This window comes from Balaenoptera physalus (genome assembly GCF_965194825.1).
Source record: "Balaenoptera physalus genome assembly, chromosome: 1".
NCBI lineage: Eukaryota > Metazoa > Chordata > Mammalia > Artiodactyla > Balaenopteridae > Balaenoptera > Balaenoptera physalus.
The window spans coordinates 157,412,992-157,434,948 of NC_138882.1; the positions used below are offsets into that span (position 1 = coordinate 157,412,992).

Here is a 21,957-nt window from a genome sequence, read left to right on the forward strand (position 1 = left end):
GCTGGGACATGCTTGTCCTGCTGGGGTCCTGGGCCCACAGACCAGGGGTCATGTCTCCTCCTCGTCTCCTCTGCCTTCCCTCCCCTTCTCTCTCTCTTCCATTCCATCCAGCTCCTTTCAAGGGAAGACACACACACTCCATGTGACATTGTGAATTTATTCAGGGAGTGGGAAAGAGGGGAAGCCAGGTGAGTGACAAACGGGTAGACCTGTAACACACGGGAGTGATCGGGGGCCCAAGGTGATGGTAGGCACACAGGACTTAGCAGCTACAGTAACGGCTGCCCAGGGTGTCCGTGTCCTAATCCCCGGAACTCAGAGCAAGCCTGTTTTAACTGAGTGGGCCTGTGTAATCACAAAGGGCCTTATGAAAGAGAAGGCGATGTGAAGACAGAAGCAGGGGAGCATTTGAAGAAGCTGCTGGATTTGAATATGCAGGAGGGCCCAGGAGCCAAGGAATGCAAGGATTGCAGCTCTAGACGTGGGAAAAGGCAGAGAGAGGGGTCCTCTCCTACATCCCTGCACAGGGGTCCTGCCAACACCTTGGCTGTGTCCAGGGAAACCCACTTCCGGCTTCTGACTCCAGAGCTGTCAGAGAATAACTCTGTGTTGTTCGAAGTCCAAAAGGCTGTGGCCAATTATTTTAGCAGCAAAAGGAAGTGAATTCAGGGACAGACAGGCAGGCAGAAGGAGAGAAAGACAGGGAGAGAGTAGACAGACTGGAGGAGGGCAGGCGATCAGGGTTTAGGTGGACAGTCAGAGACACAGGTGGGCCAGAGACAGATGGAGAGATAAGCAGATAGGGAGCCTGGAGAAAGGTGAGAGGAGGAGGGCAGAACGTCTGATGGGCAGGAGGCAGGAGATGAGGTAGGCCGGCAGTTGGGCAGATAGAAGCAGGAAGTGGGCACAGAGGCAAGGACAGGAGAGAGTGACAGCGAGACAGGATGGCAGGCAGGGGCCCTCAGAGCTCGTCCTTGTCCCCAACAAGGATTACAGGAGCTTCCTGAGCTGCAAGTGGATCCCGTTCTTGGACTTCAGCACAACTCTTGGAATGGGAACAGGGACCCTGGAGGGATCTGGTGCCAGCTCAAAGCGAAGCAAGGTCAGGGCCACGGCCACCTTCATCTCATTCATGGCAAACTGCTTCCCGATGCAGTTCCTGGGTCAGGGAGGGAGAAGGAAGTGAGCAGAGGCTTCTAACCCCTGCCGGGCATAGGGCATTCAGGGCTCTCCTCCACGTGGTCCAGCCCCGATCCCTTCCTTACAGGTCACACTGAACATGCCGCCCAAGCCTCGGTCCACGCTCTCCCCTTGACCTTTGCAAAGCCCACCTCTCTCCAGGACTAGCTCCTAACTCCTACTTCTGTTGTGCTCTCAGCAGGAGCAAGTCCTGTTGAGGAGGGTCGGCGCTCTAAGCCGCAGGGTTAAGTCATGTGAATCAGTAAATGTGAATTAGTACTTTGTTCACTCGTCCACAGGCAGTTTCTGGTTTCAGGCCACGCCAGGGCACTGCAGGGGGGCGTGGGCAACTCTCGGGCCCTCAGCACCCATGGCAGACAAGCATGGGCCCCAGTCCCCAGATAGGACAGGACAGAGTTGTGTAAGGAAGTCAGGATGGCAACAGGGAGGCTTCTTGGAGGGACCACGGGTTAGCGATCTTCAACCTGCTGGACCACTTGCCTCCCAGTTAATGCTCCGGCCTCCTGTCTCCCCTCAGCCCCTCAGTCAACCCGGCCCTGGAGCCTTCCCATTCCACTCCAGCAAGGCCCCTCCTCCCATCCCGTGGGCTCCTCACTGGCCTTTTCAGCCTCCTTGCCTCTCCTCTCTCTACTGAAGCCAGGGCAGCTCGGGGCCTGCTGTGCCCTCCATCACAGGGAGGACACGTCGCAGGGCCGCAGCTGGCGTCACAGCCCTCTCTGGGCTGCTCCTCACTCACCTCACACCTGTCCGGCTCCTCTTCTTCACTCAGCTCCTGTTGAGGTCCCCTCCCCCCGCCTCTGCTGGCCACCTGCTCAAGACTCAGTCTAGTGACCGCCTGGCCTCGTGCCTCTGCCTCCTGCACCTCTTTCTCCCACATCCCCAAGCAGCTTTAGTGTTAACTCAAGGACACATCACCGTCCCGTGACCAGGACAGTGCCAGAAACATGGAACATTCCACAATCTGCTCAGTGAATGAATGAATGAGTGAAAGAGTGGATGAATGCATGATGTCTGTCTTGTAAGGCAAACGTACTGACCACTAAACTATGGAAACGTCACATGTCTGTCTTGAATAGCGGTAGTTGTTCCTTGACTGTGAACTCTTGGAGCAAGGGAAATTCCTTTCATCTCTGTGTTCCCATCCTGTAATACAGGACTTGGCACACAGAGGCAGGCTTAATAAATAGCTTTCTATTTGAACAAAGTTAATTGAATTGAAAAAAAGGGACTGGAGTAAAATTAAATATTAATTCTGACCTAGGATTGAGTTGCCAGGTACCCCCTGTCCTCTAGTGGCAGCCGCATGACCTGCAGCCAATGTCTACAAGGAAGAACAGGACCCTGGCACAGACGAAATGCTAGAGCAAATTCTGGGAATGTGTTGCGTCAAGCCTGTTCTGTGAAGGTTGATTCACCAACTGAAAATTTCACAGAATTATAGACTCAGAAAAAACTTGGATTACTAAGTAGTTCCAAAGTTATGGAAGTTACTATTTCAGGGGGGATATGTAGCCGTTGAAGATTTTCACAGCAGTCATTTTGGAGTGTATCATCCAGCTTAACAGCTATTTCAAGTGTGCTTTATATTTTACATGCCAGGAACTTTTCAAATGCATGTGTCAAATACAAACTAGTGAGTTTTTTTAATCAAAAGCACTTGATAGCCCTCCATTTTAATCCTTTTCTCCAATGTTAGACTCTGGACTCTGGAACTGTGGTATATAAGCCCCGCTATATATAAAGACATTTGGCAACTAGAAAAGGTGTTAATACGCAGTCACAACTTTGTTGGGTTCAACTACAGAAATAGAGAAGACACACAAGGCTGTGTAACTTTCTTCAAATGGCAACTGTAACTGATCATATACATAGCTTGAAGCCTCAGGACAAGGAAGGCAGCTGGAAATCCAAACCCATGCAAACACGACTGCTGACACAGTGAGAGGTGGATCGGTGAATTAAGTAAAAAAGACAGTGGGCTGGACTAGAAATGTGCCAAGAGAGAAAACCAGCTTCTAAGATGACTGATAATTGGGAAAAGCAAACATCTGAAGTTTAAGTTTCATGGAAAATTCTAATGCTGAAAAGTCATACACCTAAAATGAGGAAAACCCTGGAATACTTTGGAGCGGCCACGGCCATGGAAATGTGGCTGCTCGTTGTGGAAGTCAGGAGGTCAAGGTCACCGTGGCGTGCCCTGAAGGCCTTCTTGTACATGGGAATACATGCCTCCTTCTCAACATGCCAACATACAGGGGCATAACTGCATACACCACCCATGAATGTAGACAGTCACACACATCAGGTAGCACCCAGTGACACCCGGCTGCCCCAGGCACAGAAGGCCTCACCTGGATCCTCCTGAGAAGGGCAGGAAAGCATGGCTGTGTCGATCAGAACCTGGTGCAAACCGGGATGGGTCAAACACCTGCAGAGAGAGCACCAGGGCCAGGGCAGGTGGGGTCAAACTCCTTGCGCCAATCCACCAGGGGACAAAAATCCCCGAGGGAGAGCAGGGGAGGCGCTGGTCTGGAGAGAGCATCCCATCCCCTCCTCCCATGGCCATCATACCTCTGGGTTCGGCCACACCTTCGGGTTGTGGTGAAGCCCATAAAAGGAGAGGGAGAGCGGGATTCCTGTGGGGCAGGGAGGAGAGAAGGAAGACTGATGGTACCCGTGGCAGCAGGGGCAATGTGCACAAAAGGTCTGGGAGCCACCATGAGATCTACCCTCCATCACTCTGAATGAAATGATGCTATTGCAAGACAGGTGGGCTGGAGGTGACAAAGCACATGAGCACAGATTAGGAGTAGGTAACCATGGCCCAGGACTGAGAAGGAAAAGAATCGGAGGCTTACTATTAGGATCACCTCACATGAAAACTCACATTTATCAGATGTCATCATGAGCCCTTGGAAAATGTGCATTAACTCATCTAATCCTCGCAGCAGCCCTCAAGGAAGGCACTCCTATCCCCATGTGCAGATGAGGCACCTGAGCCTTCAAGAGGTTAAGGGACGTGCCTGTGATCCCACAGAGAGGAGGTGGCAGGGCTGAGATTCAGACCTACTGGGCAGTGAGCCATTGGGTAGCTTCCAACCATGGCAGGGCTCTCAGACCTGAGCATCAGCTGCTCTCTGCCATCCACCTGAGGGCTCCCCAGAGACTGGACCATCTGACCCATGACAGTGGATTCTCTGAGCTCCCTCATTTACTTAGACCCCATATGAAAGAATCACATCTCCCCCTACTTCTTTCTGCTTTTCTCTTAAGCCTTCACATCTCAAGGAATTAGAATTTTAGGGCTCCATTACAAGACCACATTCAAGGGCTAGCATTTGCTTATTGAGCTTTCGTTGGTTCAAGTTCTTTGTCAGGCATTTTACAAAACGTCCGAACTGCAGAGTAAATATTAATTATCTTGAGGCGAAAACAACCGACAGAGCATCCCGGAGCTGGAAAGCACATGTGTATTTTTGATCTTCCATGTGGTGTTGCTTAGGTTTGTGGGTGGGGTGAAGTTCTTACCTGCAGGTAAGGAGCGTCCATCAGGGAAGGTGATGGGCTTGCTCAGATCTCTGCTAATGACTGGCACTGGTGGATAGAGTCGCAGTGCCTCCTTGATGCACATGGTGGTGTAGGGCATCTTGTCCAGGTGGTCCCTGAAAGGAAGCCCATCTAAGGGCGGGCAACCAGGAGTCCTCCACTCGCAGAGGGACAAGGTTCTCCCACCTGTTGGGCACTCACCAGGTGATGGAGGCGCCATCCCCCAGGAGGCTCTGGATCTCTTCCCGGCACCTCTGCTGATGCTCAGGGTGGGAGGCCAGAGCATAGAGGATCCAGGAGATGCCACTGGCTGTGGTGTCGTGACCCTCGAACATGAACGTATCCACTTCGGCACGGAGATCCACGTCAGACAAGCTGCTCCCATTCTCCATCTGCGGAGGCAGGGAGAGTGCAGGGTTTGCCCTTCCTCTGTGCTTCTGGGCAAAGCCTCAGGCCTCTCCTGCCCACACTCACTCTGGCAAAGAGGAGGATGTCCAGGAAATCCAAGTGCCTCTTGCTCCTCACCTTCTCCAGCTCTCCCTCCTTCTGCAGGTGAGCTTTCCTCAGCTTGATCACTGCATCTGTCCCAGAACAGTGGTTCCCAGGCAGAGCTGAGGGCTCCTGGGAGTTCAGATGCAGCGCCCACCATAGCCCCATCTTCCCCTCAGGCCCATTCTGGGTACCAGGTGGACGAGGACGAGGGTGGGAATGGGCGCACATGTCAGGGCAGAGAGCTCCAGCATCGTCTGATCCAGGTCAGAATCCCCTCAATAACACAGCCCATGGAGGCTCTGCCTGAATGCTGCTGGGAGGGGGTCTCATTCCACCGTCACCAACGTGGTGACACCTGTATCTCCCTGCACCTCACCTGACACCCTGACGTCTCGGTTCCCAATCCCTGCACCAGGGAAGTACCCACCGTGGGTGTGTGCCAGCCCCTGAAGAGGAAGCAGGAGTCTGGGCTCTGTCTGAGGGGTCAAGGCCAGGCCTTTTCACATGTGCATGATGAAGGGGGTGGGGGAGCCGCCCAGAAGGAGGAGCAGAACCTGTGTGTTGATGGGCCAGCTGGCAGGCCCGGTGGCTCCAGCGGCCTTCAGGGGTCAGCCTGTAGATGAAGTCGTTCTGGTGGAAAGCATTTCTTATTCGGGAAAAAGTCAGATTGCCGAGGTCCCTGATGGCCTGGATGTAGGACTGGATGTTCCTGAAGGGAGAGGATGCAGAGGAGACCGGAGTGGAGGAAGCCTCTGACCTGGGGACGGAGTGGGGCTCCGGGTGGGGATTCCTCAGTCAGTGGGGACAGGCAGCACAGAGGCTTTGTCATTTCTACCTTGCAGCCCGAGAGACCCTCAGTCCTTTCCAAGTGGCCTGAGCAGCCAGGCTTCTCCCTGTGCAGGAATCAGGGCCTGTGACTGAGTCAAGGTTGGTCTGGGTGGAATTTGGCTCTGGTCCATGGCTCTGTGCAGAATGTTGCTTTCTGTGCTGATAAGCATCCGCACTGCCCTAACTGCCTCTCAGGTAAGTCCTCCCCAGCTGGTGAGAACAAGGATCCTGCCATTGAAAGGTTGTCACTGACCTGTCTGTCTGGATGCTTCCCTGGTGGCTGAAGGCACACTTCATGATGGTTTCCAGGGTCATCAAGGAGACGTGTCCAAGGACCTCCAGATGTGAGTCCAGGCTGACGAGCTCCTCCCACTTGTCCTGTGGTGGGTGGGGGACATTGACCCTGCTCTGCTCCCCCAGAAGGCCTGTGCTGACAAGGCCAGGCTCTCTCCGTCTCTCTAAATCTTCGGATGAGATTTCCTCACTTTCTAAGCAGATGTGTTTTAGCAGTTTGAAGCTGTAACACATGTGTGTAATGTGATGTCTATTTTCTCGGAATCTTTTATTATATAATTAATTATACTCTCTCATAATATTCTGAATTCATTCTGAATTCTAGGAACAATTTATGATGATAATCACCTTGTGGCGGACCAGAAAACATTGTTTCTCAAGAGACAAAGGGGAAATCTTCTGTGTCCTGAGATTGGAGCTGGACAGGCCAACACTAGTAAGCAAATATTTCAAGGCAAGGAAAAGGTTAAGGGACTCTATTTGGGCTCCTATGAAGGGGCGATTCCTTTCATTCATCCATTGTTAACTGAGACCAGCTGGTGCTCAGTCTGGATCAGAGGTGAGGTTTGTCAAGACCTGGCTCTGTGAGTGTAGACTTGGCCTCATTTCCTCCCATGAGTGGCTCAATTCCATGCAGAGGCCCTGGGCCCCAGGCCAGAGACTAGTTGAGTGACACCCTGGGATGTCCACTCTGCCACTGAAACTGCCATTGCCCAGGGCATCCGGGGGCGGCTTGCACCGCTGTCCAAGGGAATGACCCTTGCTCTAATCCTCTGTGTTGAAGATGTGGAGATGAGAGGAGAGTGGACCCTGAATACAGTATGGCCCTGCTTTCCCTTGCCTCGGAGCAAATTGTGGATCCAAGCTACTGCCTGGGTACCCCTCTGTCCCATACAGTTTTGGTGAGCTCTGTCTCAGAGTACGTTCTGAATGCATCATTCTGGAGGTTGTGTCTGATGGACGTCTGAGGGACACAAGGGTCTGAAAGTGGACTTTGTCAGCTGTGCTGGATGTGAGTGGGTCCAGGTGACAAGGGATGGACTCACCAGCATCACTCGGACAGAGTCGGCCATGAGACCCACGTAGGGCTTCAGGATGTCATAGTGGAAGGCTGGGGTCAGCATCCGCCGGTGCTGGAACCACGTCTGCCGCTCCAACAAAAGCAAACCATTCCCTGGGCCACAGATGGGTGTGTGTGTGGGTCAGAGAGACTGGATCAGAGGGACGACTAGGGACAACTTGGGAGGAACCAAGGGTGTCAGGAGGAGGCACATCATGGGCAAAGGTAGGAAAGGCCAGTACAGTTCGGGAATGTGAATTTCCAAAATGGCTGGTCCATAGGATGTGATTATGACAGCTGTGAGACAGAGGCTGAAAAAGAGTAGGAGTGTAGGTGATAGAAGAATGAATAGTCAGGCTGAGAATATCGCAGAGGACTGAGAAGTGATGAAGATGAGGCTGAGCTTCAGGAGGGCTGTCAGCACCATTACAAAGGGTGAGAGTTTTACTGGAAGGAGAGAAATGAGGCTTGGCTGAGAGATGAGGGTGGGGACAGTATGCCTGGCACCTGTTGTTCTCCATTAACCAAAGAGGTAGCTCTTGGTAAACCTAACTGGTGGGTGGACTGCAGTTGTATTTAAATGTACTTACCAATCCAGGGGATCAGCAATCTGTAGGAATCATGAGACTTTGGGTCTGAAAGGTAAGGAAGGAAAGTGGAGGGCACCGAACAAGACAGGCAGCCCCCAGAGCAGCTGTGGTACCTTCCATTCCTGATGCTTGCCAGCTGGCAGTCTGTCTCAAGCCACCTCCCTCTCGCTTCCCATCCCTGACTCTCTCTGTCCTGATGGTCACTGTGGGCCCAGGAAGGCAGACTCAGTGTCCCAGCAGCAGAACACCCACAGGACTAAGATGGTGAATCGGCAAGAAAGATGGGCTCTGCTCAGTGCCACAGAGTAAGACAGAAGCCTGTGGTTTTCCTACAGTTTGTGGTGGTTTGGCCATTTCATGACCCAGGACAGGCAACAGTGAGAGGTGCCAAACCTAAATCAGTGTGGACAGGGAATTGTCTTCCAGACCTGGGATCATCTCAATTGGGTTAAAACAAGAAAGAAAGTAAGACAGAAAAGAGAAGTCAGCCCCACCCAGGTGTTTAAGCATTCACTATAAGTGAATAATGTTGGCCTTAGTCTGGCTTGTGGGCTGCAAGGGTGGCTGGTAGAGAGTCAGGTGTTGATGGCTGAAGTGCCAGTTTCTTCTGGAATTTCACAGATCCAGGGGCATGTACCCAAGAGGGAAGATTTTCTCCTGCTGGGATGTGGGTTTCCCTCTCACCTGATCTCCCCAGGACCACCTTCATGTAGTCAGGGTCATAGACCAACACTAGGGCTTTCGTCCCCCACAGCCAGCGTGCACAGGCACTTGGGTATTTCTCTACCCTTTTCAGTAGGGGTCGCAGCTCGGTCTCCTCTTGGAACTGTCACCAAGGGAAAGAGAAATCAATAAAACCCTTGTCTGTGTTCCAGTGCTGGAGTGGGGGTGAAGGGCAGGATGGGTACAGGGAGATCGTTCTTGATCGATCAGCAGAACTAGGAGTTTGGAACTATTTCTTATGACCTGTGCTCTGATCCAGACCTTGCTGGCTGTCCAGCTTTGTCCTAAGACCAGATTCTGTCCCCTTGTCGGGTAGATTTATGGGCCACCACTACAAACTGCCTACAGAAACTTCCATCAGGGATTGACTCCCTGGTGTACAAAACTTTTGGAAGTTATTCTTGCAACATTTACATGAGCAATTTATGCTAATTCATATCACTTGGTAAGCAGTTTTTTCATATAATTTTGTTTATTTAGAGAATAAAATAGATTATACTTAAAAAAATAAATTTATATATTAATTTCCTTTTGCTTACTGACTGCTATTTATCATCAATATTTTCCCAGCATACATGTAAATGTTTGCTAATATGAAAGAGTGTTAGGATGTATATGGCTAAGTGAAAAAAACTAGTACTAAATTGTATGTGTATATATTATTTTACATATTGAGTGTATACACAGTGATAGGATAGATTCTGGATGTATACATATGAAAACAGTATTGAACTAAGGTTCTTATACGTGGATTTTTAAATCTTACTTTCACTTACCGATAACCAGAAACTTTTATGCACTTCCCACCGCCTAGAGGAATCTCTTGAAACGCCTCAGCGTGGACCACAAAGGCCCTTGCTTTCTGGCTTTACCCTCTCTATTCTTGCCTGTTGCCGGGCTGGCGAGTCCACAGGACCCATTGCTCTGCCTCCAAAGATGCTGCTGCCAGTGGTCCTTGCACGGGCCCCACCTGCTCACACTTCTAGGCCTCTGCCCAGGTTCTTTCCTCTACCTGGTGGGCCCCTCCTCTTTGCCACAGAGCAACTGCCTCTCCTTAACCTTGGAGAATCAGCTTTGTTTTATCACCTCTGGATTCCTCGTCAACATTTGGTCCTAGGCATGTTCCATGCAGTCACCTTGTCTTTAATTCAATGGCTTCTGTGTAACTCAAAGCATCCCTCCGCCACTTTGGTATCTAATCTCTGCCTGCATCCTTCTACCATCAGGACTCACCAGCTCTGAGGTAACTTGCCTACTGGAGGATGGGTTCCTTCACTGAGCACGTATTTACTGAGCATTTACTATGTGCCCGGCACTGGTTTAAGGCACTGAATTAGGATGCGGCTGTAGATGCTTGTCTGTTTGGAGCCTCCAGGAAGAGACAGTGAGATTGAGGACATGACAGCCATAGGGGTTCATGAATGTGTGATGGAGGGAAGACCAAGCCTCTGGGGAAGCCTTGGGGCAGGGGCCCTAACTCAGACCTGGACGTTAGAAAGCTCTTCGTCATGCACGTGCTCAGTCATCGAGTCACCATTTACCAAGACGCTCTCGGGTTACAAAGATGAACCAGAGACGAGCTCTCCCATAAGGAGCTCACGACTATGACACTGCAGACAAAACTAGCTGAATCCGGTTAGCACTGCCTTATGAGAAGGACAGCCAAGGGAAAAAGGGCTGTCCCCTCTGCTCCTGGGAGACCCAGAAAGACATCTTGGAGGAGGTGGCTTGGGGTTGGGCCTTGGTAGACAGACATATGAGGGCCAAGATCATTCCAGGTAGAGGGCACATGGGAGCAGAGTCCCAGAGGCCAGAATGCCCAGGCAGGCGGGGAGGACGCTGAGTAACCTGGGGTGCAGGAGGTTAGGAAGGAGAGGGGGGAGAGGTACTGGGCCAGCCCACGTGGGGCTCGGGCTGTTTCCGGTTCCCGTCTTTGGCTCCACTCTACTCTAATCACGCTGCAGAGAAAGGGAGGCCTCAGCTCTCTGCAACCCCTGATTTTCTCCCAACATTTGTTCAGTCCACAAACCCTTGATGAGCCCCTCTCCACGTGGTCCCTGACTTTGCTCTGAGCCCCCCGCCGCCCAGGCTAGCGCTGCTAGGTCTGGGTGGGCCGGTGCTGCCCCTCCCCAGCCTGTGAGCTGCTCTGTCCCTCCTTCCTGTCCCTCCACACATTGGGCTGACATCCCTCCGCGCAGGCTCTGTGCAGGGCGCTGGCGGTGAGGGGGTTTCACGCTCGGTCCCAAGAGCTCATAGTCCAGTGAGGGAGGACACCAGGCGGGCGACGTCACCCTGTGGATGGTGCAACTCAAACGCCAGTTCTCCTTACCTGGCACCATCCTGGGAACCTCGCTCATGTGTGCCAGCAACTTGTCAGGGTTTAAGCACTGAAATCAGGAGACTGGAAAATTCCTCAGTCTTAACAAACCGAGTCACTTTGTCCCTACAGCTGACGTAATCCCCCACCCAGCAAGTGGGTCTCTTTTCCTGTCACCTGACACCTTCCTAGATTCCTGTCTGTCATCTCCACGGAAGGGAGCCCACAGGGCTGCATCCATCAGACTGATGTCTGTGCTCCCAGGCAAGCTCAGGGCCAGGCAGAGAGGACGGGATTGAGGGATGGGGCAGGGAAGCATCTAGAAGCCTGTTCTATGAGAACAGCTGAAGCTGCTCAGCCTGGAGACGGGGCAGACTCAGGAAGGAACAGCCACTGTCCTCAAAGTGCAGGGCTGCTAGGACAGCCTGCAGATCTACCTAAGGAGGAGCGTCTGACAGACCTGAGGACACCAGCACAGGGTCCTGGGAGGGAGGGATCTCCCCGGACTGGGATGAGGAGCCAAGACCTGAGAGGTAAGCTGGGTCCTTTTGTGGGGCCACGTGCTCATCCCACAACAAGGCTTTGTCCCATGGGCTTGCTGACCAGGACTATGGTCTGAGAGCCCCGGCCCTCCCTGCCCTCCCACTCCTCCTGCCCTCCCACTCCCCCGTCCCACTCCATCCTACCTCCTGCATGTGCCCATAGAGCCAGTGGGAAGGAGGAGACGGGAACTGCTGGAGGGCTTTGAGCAGCCACTGTCTGCGCAGGTAGAGCTGTGCTGCCTTGAGTAGAAGCAGAACCAGGCCGAGCAGGGAGGCCACCTGCAGGAGCCCAGAGACACCGCCCAGGGCTCTGGTGGGGCTCAGCACAGAGACACTCATGGTGCAGCGGCTTCTGGATTGCTGACTGTCCCTGAAGGTGGCTGACCTCCCCTGAGCACCCAGCCTGGTCAGGGAGGCTTGCCCCGCCCACCTGGGGGAGGGTGAGGGTGAGGGCAGAGGTTAGACCTGGGCCTCCAGAGTTGATTAACTGTGGAGAATGCACTTCTGGAAACAGTGGGAGAAAAGCTTTCTCAGCTGACAGTGACAATGACCAAGCGCAACCCCACTTTCCTTCTCCATATTACCTACCAAATATTTAAATGAGCACCTACAACATGTCGGGCAGTCTACTAGGTGCTGGGACACAGCCGCAAGCAAAGCAGACATGAACCTTGCTGACTTCAAGACAGTCACAGTCTGGTTTACCAACATTCAGTAGATTTGGTTGGTTTTATTATCATCCCATTTCAGAGGGGAAAACTGACTTCAGAGAAGAAAAGTGATGTGGCCAGAGGAAAACAGCCTCTGCTTGTTCCAGTTGAAACTGAAATCCTTCTCTGTTGGACTTCAAAGCTGCCTGCCTCAGCTGCCTCTGAAATGTTCCCCAAGGCTTGTACCTATCCACTATGCAGTGTGTCCTGGGTGACTGTGCCAGTGGACAGAGCACTGGCCTTGGATTCAGGAGGTCCAGCCCTAGGGCAGTTTCACTGCATATGAAGCTGGAGACTTGTCCTCTCTGAGCCTCAGCTTCTCCTTTGAAAGGTGGGATAATAATTCATTTCCTATTTACATCCTAGGAATGCTCATTCAGTCATTCATTCACTCAGCAAATATTTCTTGAGCTCACAGGCTATAGGTAAAGGTATAAAACTATATTAGTTAAGAAAAATTGTAGGCTTGTGCTGGAGGAATGAACAGTGTCCAGACCGATCAGGAAAGGAGAAAACTAAAAAAAAAGAATGGGGCTTTGAAGGGTGAATAGGAGTTCACCAGGTAGAGAGTGCTTCTAGAGGGATGGGCACTGAAAAAGTCATGGAGGTCATATGTGAAAGAGCAAGGGATGGGGAAACCTTCGTTTTCTGTCTCTTACATCCCTGTTTCATGATTCTCTTCCCCAAGATGAAATCCAGTGCCCATAATTCAGAAAGTAAAACACCAAAGATTTCCATGAAGAATTACTTGGAAGCAAGCTCTCTCAGGAGCCTTGAGTTTCCTCCTGACCTGCGCCCCCACAAAGTTTAACTTCTGTCCCAATAGCCTCTTCCTTTGCCTGACCTCATGACAGGTGCTTCACACATAACCTATGGGGCCACATTCTGGGCTCCTGTCCAAACTAAAGGTCGGGGTGACTAACCACCTACACACACGTCCTCGCAGCCCAACCTTTCACCCCCTCTCAGGATCCTCTCAGGTCTCTGCCTCTGCTGCCCCCGGGACTCTGAGCGAATAGACTTTCCTTTGTTGGTTCAGCAACTCGGTTCAGCACAAGGAACAGTAAAGAGAGTGAGTGCCCATCAGCCCATGCTCTGAGAGTGACCAGCCCAAGCCCTTCTGCACCACGTGACGCCAGGGGACCTGCCAAGCTTTCTGTCCAGGATGCTCCCAGCTAACTCTCCTGCCCCGCCCCCGGTCAAGCACAGAGTGTCCTCCTACTCCCAAATTTGTTTTTTAACATCTTTATTGGGGTATAATTGTTTTACAATGGCGTGTTAGTTTCTGCTGTATAACAAAGTGAATCAGCTATACATATACATATATCCCCATATCTCCTCCCTCTCGCGTCTCCCTCCCACCCTCCCTATCCCACCCCTCTAGGTGGTCACAAAGCACCAAGCTGATCTCCCTGTGCTATGTGGCTGCTTCCCACTAGCTATCTATTTTACATTTGGGAGTGTATATATATCCACCTGGCCCCTTCTTGGAGCAGAGTGAACTAGCCCTGTGACCTAGGAACGGGAAGGGGACTGGGCCGAAGGTTCCAGCTACAGGCAGTGGCTGGGAGATATGTCCCCTTCAGGAGGCACATGGCGGCATCACAGCATGGCACAGGGCTGCAGGGGGGGTCTCCTCTGGCATCCGGGGCCCTGGGTTAGGAAGGCCAGGGGTGGGACAGGAGGAGGACCTGAGTGCAGAAGCAGCAAGAGAGCAGGGCTGGTGCAGAGAGGCTGGTGGAAGAGTGCAAGGGGCCTGGCGCTGGTCAGGGCCCAGGGTCAGGAGGACCAGTCTCCCCGAGGTCTCCAGGAGTGCCAGGGTTGAAGAAGCCCGTCCTTGCTCAGGGGCTGGGCAGACATGCCGGGGACTGCAAGGGGCTGTCCTGTGGCGGAGGTGCACGGGCTGGTCCTCTGCTTCGGGTCTGACATCCTCTCCCAGCAGCCAAGCCTCGTGCCCAGCTGGTCCTCCCAGACCCTCCTGCACGGCCGCCCGCTCGGGCCTCTGAGGAGCCTGCAGGCCCTGAGTGTGAGGAAGGGCTGCCGGGGGCTGGTGACATGGCCAGGCTGGGCTCTTCTCCAATCTCATTTGGGGTGAAGGATTGGGTTCCCGAGGCCCTTGTGCTGGGCCAAGTCTGTGAGGCTTTTTTGCTCAGGGCAGGATGGGCTCTGGCTGGGCCCCTCTAGGGATGTAGCGACGAAGCTACCACACAACAGCAGGGAGGCTCCTTCCCCGACAGGTGCCCGGGGTGAGCTTCTTCCCTCTGAGCCTTTGGAGACGAGCCCTTTCTCCTGACTCAGCTGTGATGGGAGCCTCAGGTGACAGGCGGGTTCTGGGGCGTGAGGGATCCCAGAGTGTGAGGCTGCAGGGGCGCTGGGACACGCCTGTCCTGCTGGGGTCCTGGGCCCACAGACCAGGGGTCATGTCCCCTCCTCATCTCCTCTGCCTTCCCTCCCCTTCTCTCTCTCTTCCATTCCATCCAGCTCCTTTCAAGGGAAGACACACACACTCCATATGACGTTGTGAATTTATCCGGGGAGTGGGAAAGAGGGGAAGCCAGGTGAGTGACAAATGGGCAGACCCATAAGACACGGGAGTGATCGGGGGCCCAAGGCGATGGTAGTCACACAGGACTTAGCAGCTACAGTAACGGCTGCCCAGGGTGTCCGTGTCCTAATCCCCGGAACTCAGAACAAGCCTGTTTTATCTGAGTGGGCCCGTGTAATCACAAAGGGCCTTATGAAAGAGAAGGCGATGTGAAGACCGAAGCAGGGGAGCATTTGAAGAAGCTGCTGGATTTGAATATGCAGGAGGGCCCAGGAGCCAAGGAATGCAAGGATTGCAGCTCTAGACGTGGGAAAAGGCAGAGAGAGGGGTCCTCTCCTACATCCCTGCACAGGGGACCTGCCAACACCTTGGCTGTGTCCAGGGAAACCCACTTCCGGCTTCTGACTCCAGAGCTGTCAGAGAATAACTCTGTGTTGTTCGAAGTCCCTAAGCCTGTGGTCAATTGTTTTATCAGCAAAAGGAAGTGAATTCAGGGACAGACAGGCAGGCAGAAGGGGAGAAAGACAGGGAGAGAGTAGACAGACTGGAGGAGGGCAGGCGATCAGGGTTTAGGTGGACAATCAGAGACACAGGTGGGTCAGAGACAGATGGAGAGATAAGCAGATAGGGAGCCTGGAGAAAGGTGAGAGGAGGAGGGCAGAACGTCTGATGGGCAGGAGGCAGGAGATGAGGTAAGCCGGCAGGTGGGCAGATAGAAGCAGGAAGTGGGCACAGAGGCAAGGACAGGAGAGAGTGAGAGCAAGAAAGGATGGTAGGCAGGGGCCCTCAGAGCTCGTCCTTGTCCCCAACAAGGATTACAGGAGCTTCCTGAGCTGCAAGTGGATCCCATTCTTGGGCTTCAGCACAACTCTTGGAATGGGAACAGGGACCCTGGAGGGATCCGTTGTCAGCTCAAAGCGAAGCAAGGTCAGGGCCACGGCCACCTTCATCTCATTCATGGCAAACTGCTTCCCGATGCAGTTCCTGGGTCAGGGAGGGAGAAGGAAGTGAGCAGAGGCTTCTAACCCCTGCCGGGCACAGGGCATTCAGGGCTCTCCTCCACATGGCGCAGCCCCGATTCCTTCCTTACGGGTCACACTGAACGTGCCGCCCAAGCCTCGGTCCACCCTCTCCCCCTGACCTTTACAAAGCCCACCTCTCTCCAGGACTAGCTCCTAACTCCTACTTCTGCTCTCAGCAGTAGCAAGTCCTGTTGGGGAGGGTCGGCGCTCTAAGCCGCAGGGTCAAGTCACGTGAATCAGTAAATGTGAATTAGTACTTTGTTCACTCGTCCACAGGCAGTTTCTGGTTTCAGGCCAGGCCAGGGCACTGTAGGGGGGTGTGGGCAACTCTCGGGCCCTCAGCACCCATGGCAGACAAGCATGGGCCCCAGTCCCCAGACAGGACAGGACAGAGTTGTGTAAGGAAGTCAGGATGGCAACAGGGAGGCTTCCTGGAGGGACCACGGGTTAGCGACCCTCAACCTGCTGGACCACTTGCCTCCCAGTTAATGCTCCGGCCTCCTGTCTCCCCTCAGCCCCTCAGTCAACCCGGCCCTGGAGCCTTCCCATTCTACCCCAGCAAGGCCCCTCCTCCCATCCCGTGGGCTCCTCACTGGCCTTTTCAGCTCCTTGCCTCCCCTCTCTCTACTGAAGCCCTGGCAGCTCAGGGCCTGCTGTGCCCTCCATCACAGGGAGGACACGTCGCAGGGCCGCAGCTGGCGTCACAGCCCTCTCTGGGCTGCTCCTCACTCACCTCACACCTGCCCGGCTCCTCTTCCTCACTCAGCTCCTGTTGAGGTCCCCTCCCCCCGCCTCTGCCGGCCACCTGCTCAAGACTCAGTCTAGTGACCGCCTGGCCTCGTGCCTCTGCCGCCTGCACCTCGTTCTCCCACATCCCCAAGCAGCTTTAGTGTTAACTCAAGGACACATCACCGTCCCGTGACCAGGACAGTGCCAGAAACATGGAACATTCCACAATCTGCTCAGTGAATGAATGAATGAGTGAAAGAGTGGATGAATGCATGATGTCTGTCTTGTAAGGCAAACGTACTGACCACTACACTATGGAAACGTCGCATGTCTGTCCTAAATAGTGGTAGTTGTTTCTTGACTGTGAACTCTTGGAACAAGGAAAATTCCTTTCATCTCTGTGTTCCCATCTTGTAATACAGGACTTGGCACACAGAGGTAAGATTAATAAATAGCTTTCTATTTGAACAAAGTTAATTGAATTGAAAAAAAGGGACTGGAGTAAAATTAAATATTAATTCTGACCTAGGAATTGAGTTGCCAGGTACCCCCCATCCTCTAGTGGCAGACACATGATGTGCAGCCTGTATCTGCCAGGAAGAACAGGTCCATGGCAGAAAACTAATCCTAGAGCAAATTCTGGAAGAATGTTTGCGTGAAGCCTGTTCTGTGAAGGTTGATTCACCAACTGAAAACTTCACGGAAGTATAGACTCAGAAAAATCTTGTATTACTAAGTAGTCCCAAAGTTATGGAAGTTACTCTTTCAGGGAAGGATCTGTATGTAGCCTTTGAAAATTTTCATAGCAGTCATTGTGGAGTGTATCATCCAGCTTAGCATCTATTTCAGGTGTGCTTTATATTTTACATGCCAGGAACTTCTCAAATGCATGTGTCAGATACAAAACAATGAGTTTTTTATTATCAAAAGCACTTGGTTGTCCTTCATTATATTCCTTTTCGCCAATGAGAAACTCTGGACTCTCAGACTATGGTATATAACCTCCGTTATATATAAAGACTTATGGTAACTAGAAAAGGTGTCTTGTTTATATTAATACACAGTCACGACTTTGTTGGGGTCGACTACGGAAATAGAGAACACACACAAGGCTGTGTAACTTTCTTCACAGGGCAACTGTAAATGATCACATACATGGCTTGAACCATCAGGACAAGGAAGGCAGCTGGAAATCCAAACCCATTTAAACACGACTGGTACAGTTAGATGCTGGTTGCTGAATTAAGTAGAAAAGGCAGTGGGCTGGACTAGGAATGTGTGAAGAGGGAAAACCATCTTTAAAGATGACTGAAAATTGCAGAAACCAAACATCTGAAGTTTACCTTTCATGGAAAATTCTAACGCTGAAAAGTCATACTCCTAAAGCAAGGAAAACCCTGGAATACTTTGGAGCGGCCATGGCCATGGCAATGTGGCTGGTCGTTGAGGAAGTCAGGAGGTCAAAGTCTCCGTGGTGTGCCCTGAAGGCCTTCATGTATATGGGGACACACGCCTCCTTCTTAACATGCCAACATACAGGGACATAACTGCATACACCACATATGAATGTAGACAATCACACACATCAGGTAGCACCCAGTGACACTCAGATGCCCCAGGTACAGAAGGCCTCACCTGGATCCTCCTGAGAAGGGCAGGAAAGCATGGCTGTGTCGAGCAGAACCTGGTGCAAACCAGGATGGGTCAAACACCTGCAGAGAGAGCACCGGGGCCAGGGCAGGTGGGGTCGAATTCCTTGCGCCAATCCACCAGGGGACAAGAATCCCCGAGGGAGAGCAGGGGAGGCGCTGGTCTGGAGAGAGCATCCCATCCCCTCCTCCCATGGTCATCATACCTCTGGTTTCGGACACACCTTCGGGTTGTGGTGAAGCCCATAAAAGGAGAGGGAGAGTGGGATTCCTGTGGGGCAGGGAGGAGAGAAGGAAGACTGATGGTACCCATGGCAGCAGGGGCAATGTGCACAAAAGGCCTGGGAGCCACCATGAGATCTACCCTCCATCACTCTGAATGAAATGGTGCTCTTGCAAGACAGGTGGGCTGGAGGTGACAAAGTACATGAGCACAGGTTAGGAGTAGGTAACCATGGCCCAGGACTGAGAAGGAAAAGAATTGGAGGCTTACTATTAGGATCACCTCACATGAAAACTCACATTTATCAGGTGCCATCATGAGCCCTTGGGGAATATGCATTAACTCATCTAATCCTCACAGCAGCCCTCAAGGAAGGCACTCATATCCCCATGTGCAGATGAGGCACCTGAGCCTTTAAGAGGTTAAGGGACGTGTCTGTGATCCCACAGTTAGGAGGTGGCAGGGCTAGGATTCAGACCCACTTGGCAGTGAGCCATTGGGTAGCTTCCAACCATGGCAGGGTTCTCAGACCTGAGCATCAGCTGCTCTCTGCCATCACCTGAGGGCTCCCCAGAGACTGGACCATCTGACCCATGACAATGGACTCCCTGAGCTCCCTCATTTCCTTAGACCCCATATGGAAAGAACCACATCTCCCCTTGCTTATTTCTGCTTTTCTCTTAAGCCTTCACGTCTCAAGGTATTAGAATTTTAGGGCTCCATTACAATACCACATTCAGGAGCTAGCATTTGCTTATTGAGCTTTCGTTGGTTCAAGTTCGGTGTCAGGCATTTTACAAAACGTCCAAACTGCAGAATAAATATTAATTATCTTGAAGCGGAAACAACCGACAGAGCATCCCGGAGCTGGAAAGCACATGTGTATTTTTTATCTTCCATGTGGTGTTGCTTAGGTTAGTGGGTGTGGTGAAGCTCATACCTGCAGGTAAGGAGCGTCCATCAAGGAAGGTGATGAGTTTGCTCAGATCTCTACCGATGACTGGCACTGGTGGATAGAGTTGCAGTGCCTACTTGATGCACATGGTGGTGTTGGGCATCTGGTCCAGTTGGTCTCTGAAAAGAAACCCATCAGAGGGCGGGCAGGGCCGGACAACCAGGAGTTCTCCACTCGCTGAAGGGGCAAGATGTCTCCACTAGCTATCTATTTTACATTTGGTAGTGTGTATATGTCCATGTCCATGCCACTCGCTCACTTCGTCCCAGCTTACCCTTCTCCCTCCCCATATCCTCAAGTCCATTCTCTAGTACGTCTGCGTCTTTATTCCCATCTTGCCCCTAGGTTCTTCATGACCATTTTTTTTTTTAGATTCCATATATATGTGTTAACATACGGTATTTGTTTTTCTCTTTCTGACTTACTTCACTCTGTATGACAGATTCTAGGTCCATCCACCTCACTCCAAATAACTCAATTTCGTTTCTTTTTTATGGCTGAGTAATATTCCATTGCATATATGTGCCACATCTTCTTTATCCATTCATCTGTCGATGGACACTTAGGTTGCTTCCATGTCCTGGCTATTGTAAATAGAGCTGCAATGAACATGGTGGTACATGACTCTTTTTAAATTATGGTTTTCTCAGGGTATATGCCCAGTAGTGGGATTGCTGGGTCGTATGGTAGTTTTATTTTTAGATTTTTAAGGAACCTCCATACTGTTCTCCATAGTGGCTGTATCAATTCACATTCCCACCAACAGTGTATGAGGGTTCCCTTTTCTCCACACCCTCTCCAGCATTTATTGCTTGTAGATTTTTTGACGATGGCCATTCTGACCAGTGTGAGATGATATCGCATTGTAGTTTTGATTTGCATTTCTCTAATGATTAGTGATGTTGAGCATTCTTTGCCATGTGTTTGTTGGCAATCTGTATATCTTCTTTGGAGAAATGTCTATTTATGTCTTCTGCCCATTTTTGGATTGGGTTGTTTGTTTTCTTGATATTGAGCTGCATGAGCTGCTTATAAATTTTGGAGGTTAATCCTTTGTCCACATCTGACACTTTAATAAGAAGAGTTCATGTTAATAAGAGTTCTTGTTACCTCTTATTCTTTAGACCTGAAAAAACACTTTAAAGCGTTGTTGGGACTTCCCTGGTGGCACAGTGGTTAAGAATCCGCCTGCCAATGCAGGGGACACGGGTTCGAGCTCTGGACCGGGAAGATCCCACATGCTGTGGAGCAACTAAGCCCGTGTGCCACAACTACTGAGCCTGCGGTCTAGATCTCGCGAGCCACAACTTCTGAGCCTACATGCCACAACTACTGAAGCCCACGCTCCTAGAGCCTGTGCTCCGCAACAAGGGAAGCCACTGCAATGAGAAGCCCACGCACCGCATCAAAGAGTAGCCCCTGCTCACCTCAACTAGAGAAAGCCCGCATGCAGAAATGAAGACCCAACACAGCCAAAAATAAATGATTTATTTTAAAAAGAGTGTTGTTGCTACTATCATTAATACTTTTAATAATAATAATACTATCGGCTGCCTTCCCTTCCTGATGCTTGTCAGCTGGCAGTCCGTCTCAAGCCACCTCCCACTTGGGTCCCATCCCTGACTCTCTTAGGCTGGCTTGTGGGCTGTAAGGATTGCTGGTAGAGGGTCAGGTATTGAAGGCTGAACTGCCAGTCTCTTCTGGAATTTCACAGACCCACAGGCATGTACCCAAGAGGGAAGATTTGCTCCAGCTGGGATGTGGGTTTTGCTCTACCTGATCTCCCCAGGACCACCTTCATGTAGTCAGGGTCAGTGATCACAGGGCTAACCTTGCTCCCCCCTAGTCAGTGAGGACGGACACATGGGAATTTCTCTATCCTCTTCAGCGGTTGTTGATGTTTCTGTTCCTTTGGAACTATAACGAGAGTAACAAAATAAAAAACCCTTGTTTTAAGGTCAAGTGCTTGGGGTGGGGGTGAATGTTTGGACAGGCATGGGGAGATGGTTCAGAAACTATCCGCAGAGATCAAAGATTAGCACTGATGAGCTGGGCTCTGATCCAGATTCTTGATATCTCTCCAGAACTTGGCCTAAGATTGGATTCTGTCTCCTTGTTTGTTTCTCACTCAGAATTGCCATTATAAGTTTACACATAGTTCATGCTTGATAAATGTTCAGGGATTAACTCCATGGTGTATAAAACATTTTCATAGACTTCTGTAATGCTCAAGACAAACCTGTATAAGGGAGGGATTATTACTTGATCCATCTCACTGAAGAATGAGGCAACTCATATTAAAGGACGTGCCCAGGTGACCTGCATCTAAAGCCAAACCTGCTGACTCCAAGGTGTCCTTCCCTAGGGTTCCCAAGGCTCCCTGGGTGCCTCTATTATCAGGTTTCAAATCAATGTTCTAATTGCGGGGCACCGTGTTGACAAGCTTACTTTTCATATCTGTCAGCCCTGTATTCTTAGAGCCAACATAGAGCATGGTTCATAGGGATTGTGCCTCCTCACTTTTAAAAGAAT

At 51.5% G+C, this 21,957-nt stretch overlaps 2 protein-coding genes and 1 long non-coding RNA gene across 4 annotated transcripts; 1 reads left to right on the plus strand and 2 right to left on the minus strand.

The window, feature by feature from the left end:
- Positions 1-143: 143 nt before the first annotated feature.
- On the minus strand, positions 144-11,989 carry LOC309646742 (taurochenodeoxycholic 6 alpha-hydroxylase-like). The gene is given in 13 exon segments (XM_082433319.1): positions 144-995; positions 997-1,159; positions 3,552-3,628; positions 3,772-3,836; positions 4,729-4,862; positions 4,948-5,138; positions 5,221-5,327; positions 5,793-5,947; positions 6,320-6,444; positions 7,407-7,534; positions 8,011-8,055; positions 8,695-8,836; positions 11,737-11,989. Coding segments are annotated over 13 exon segments (1,785 nt in total). The 5' UTR covers positions 11,932-11,989; the 3' UTR covers positions 144-737.
- LOC309646955 lies at positions 8,844-20,924 on the plus strand. Its single transcript, XR_014255689.1, has 2 exons — positions 8,844-11,583; positions 20,550-20,924. It is a non-coding gene; the product is annotated as an uncharacterized lncRNA (long non-coding RNA).
- LOC309646897 (cytochrome P450 4A12A-like) lies at positions 14,814-20,532 on the minus strand. 2 transcript variants are annotated; one of them, XM_082433710.1, is made up of 3 exons: positions 19,411-20,532; positions 18,234-18,310; positions 14,814-15,831 (listed from the first exon to the last, which is right to left on the minus strand). In XM_082433710.1, exons 1-3 carry the CDS (start codon positions 19,429-19,431, stop codon positions 15,663-15,665), a joined length of 267 nt encoding a protein of 88 aa, XP_082289836.1. In that variant the 5' UTR covers positions 19,432-20,532; the 3' UTR covers positions 14,814-15,662. The 2 variants fall into 2 exon arrangements, with proteins under 2 accessions (XP_082289836.1, XP_082289835.1); XM_082433709.1 differs by having other exon boundaries at positions 18,454-20,532.
- Positions 20,925-21,957: the final 1,033 nt, after the last annotated feature.

Excerpts from the sequence above, each read along its gene's own strand:
- LOC309646897 (XM_082433709.1), bottom strand. The coding sequence starts at position 18,618 with ATGGAGGGTAGATCTCATGGTGGCTCCCAGGCCTTTTGTGCACATTGC. Across the intron at positions 18,311-18,453 it reads AGGTGTGTCCGAAACCAGAG|GTGTTTGACCCATCCTGGTT; the intron begins GTATGATGACCA and ends CTCTCTCTGCAG. Across the intron at positions 15,832-18,233 it reads CCCTTCTCAGGAGGATCCAG|GAACTGCATCGGGAAGCAGT; the intron begins GTGAGGCCTTCT and ends TCCCTGACCCAG.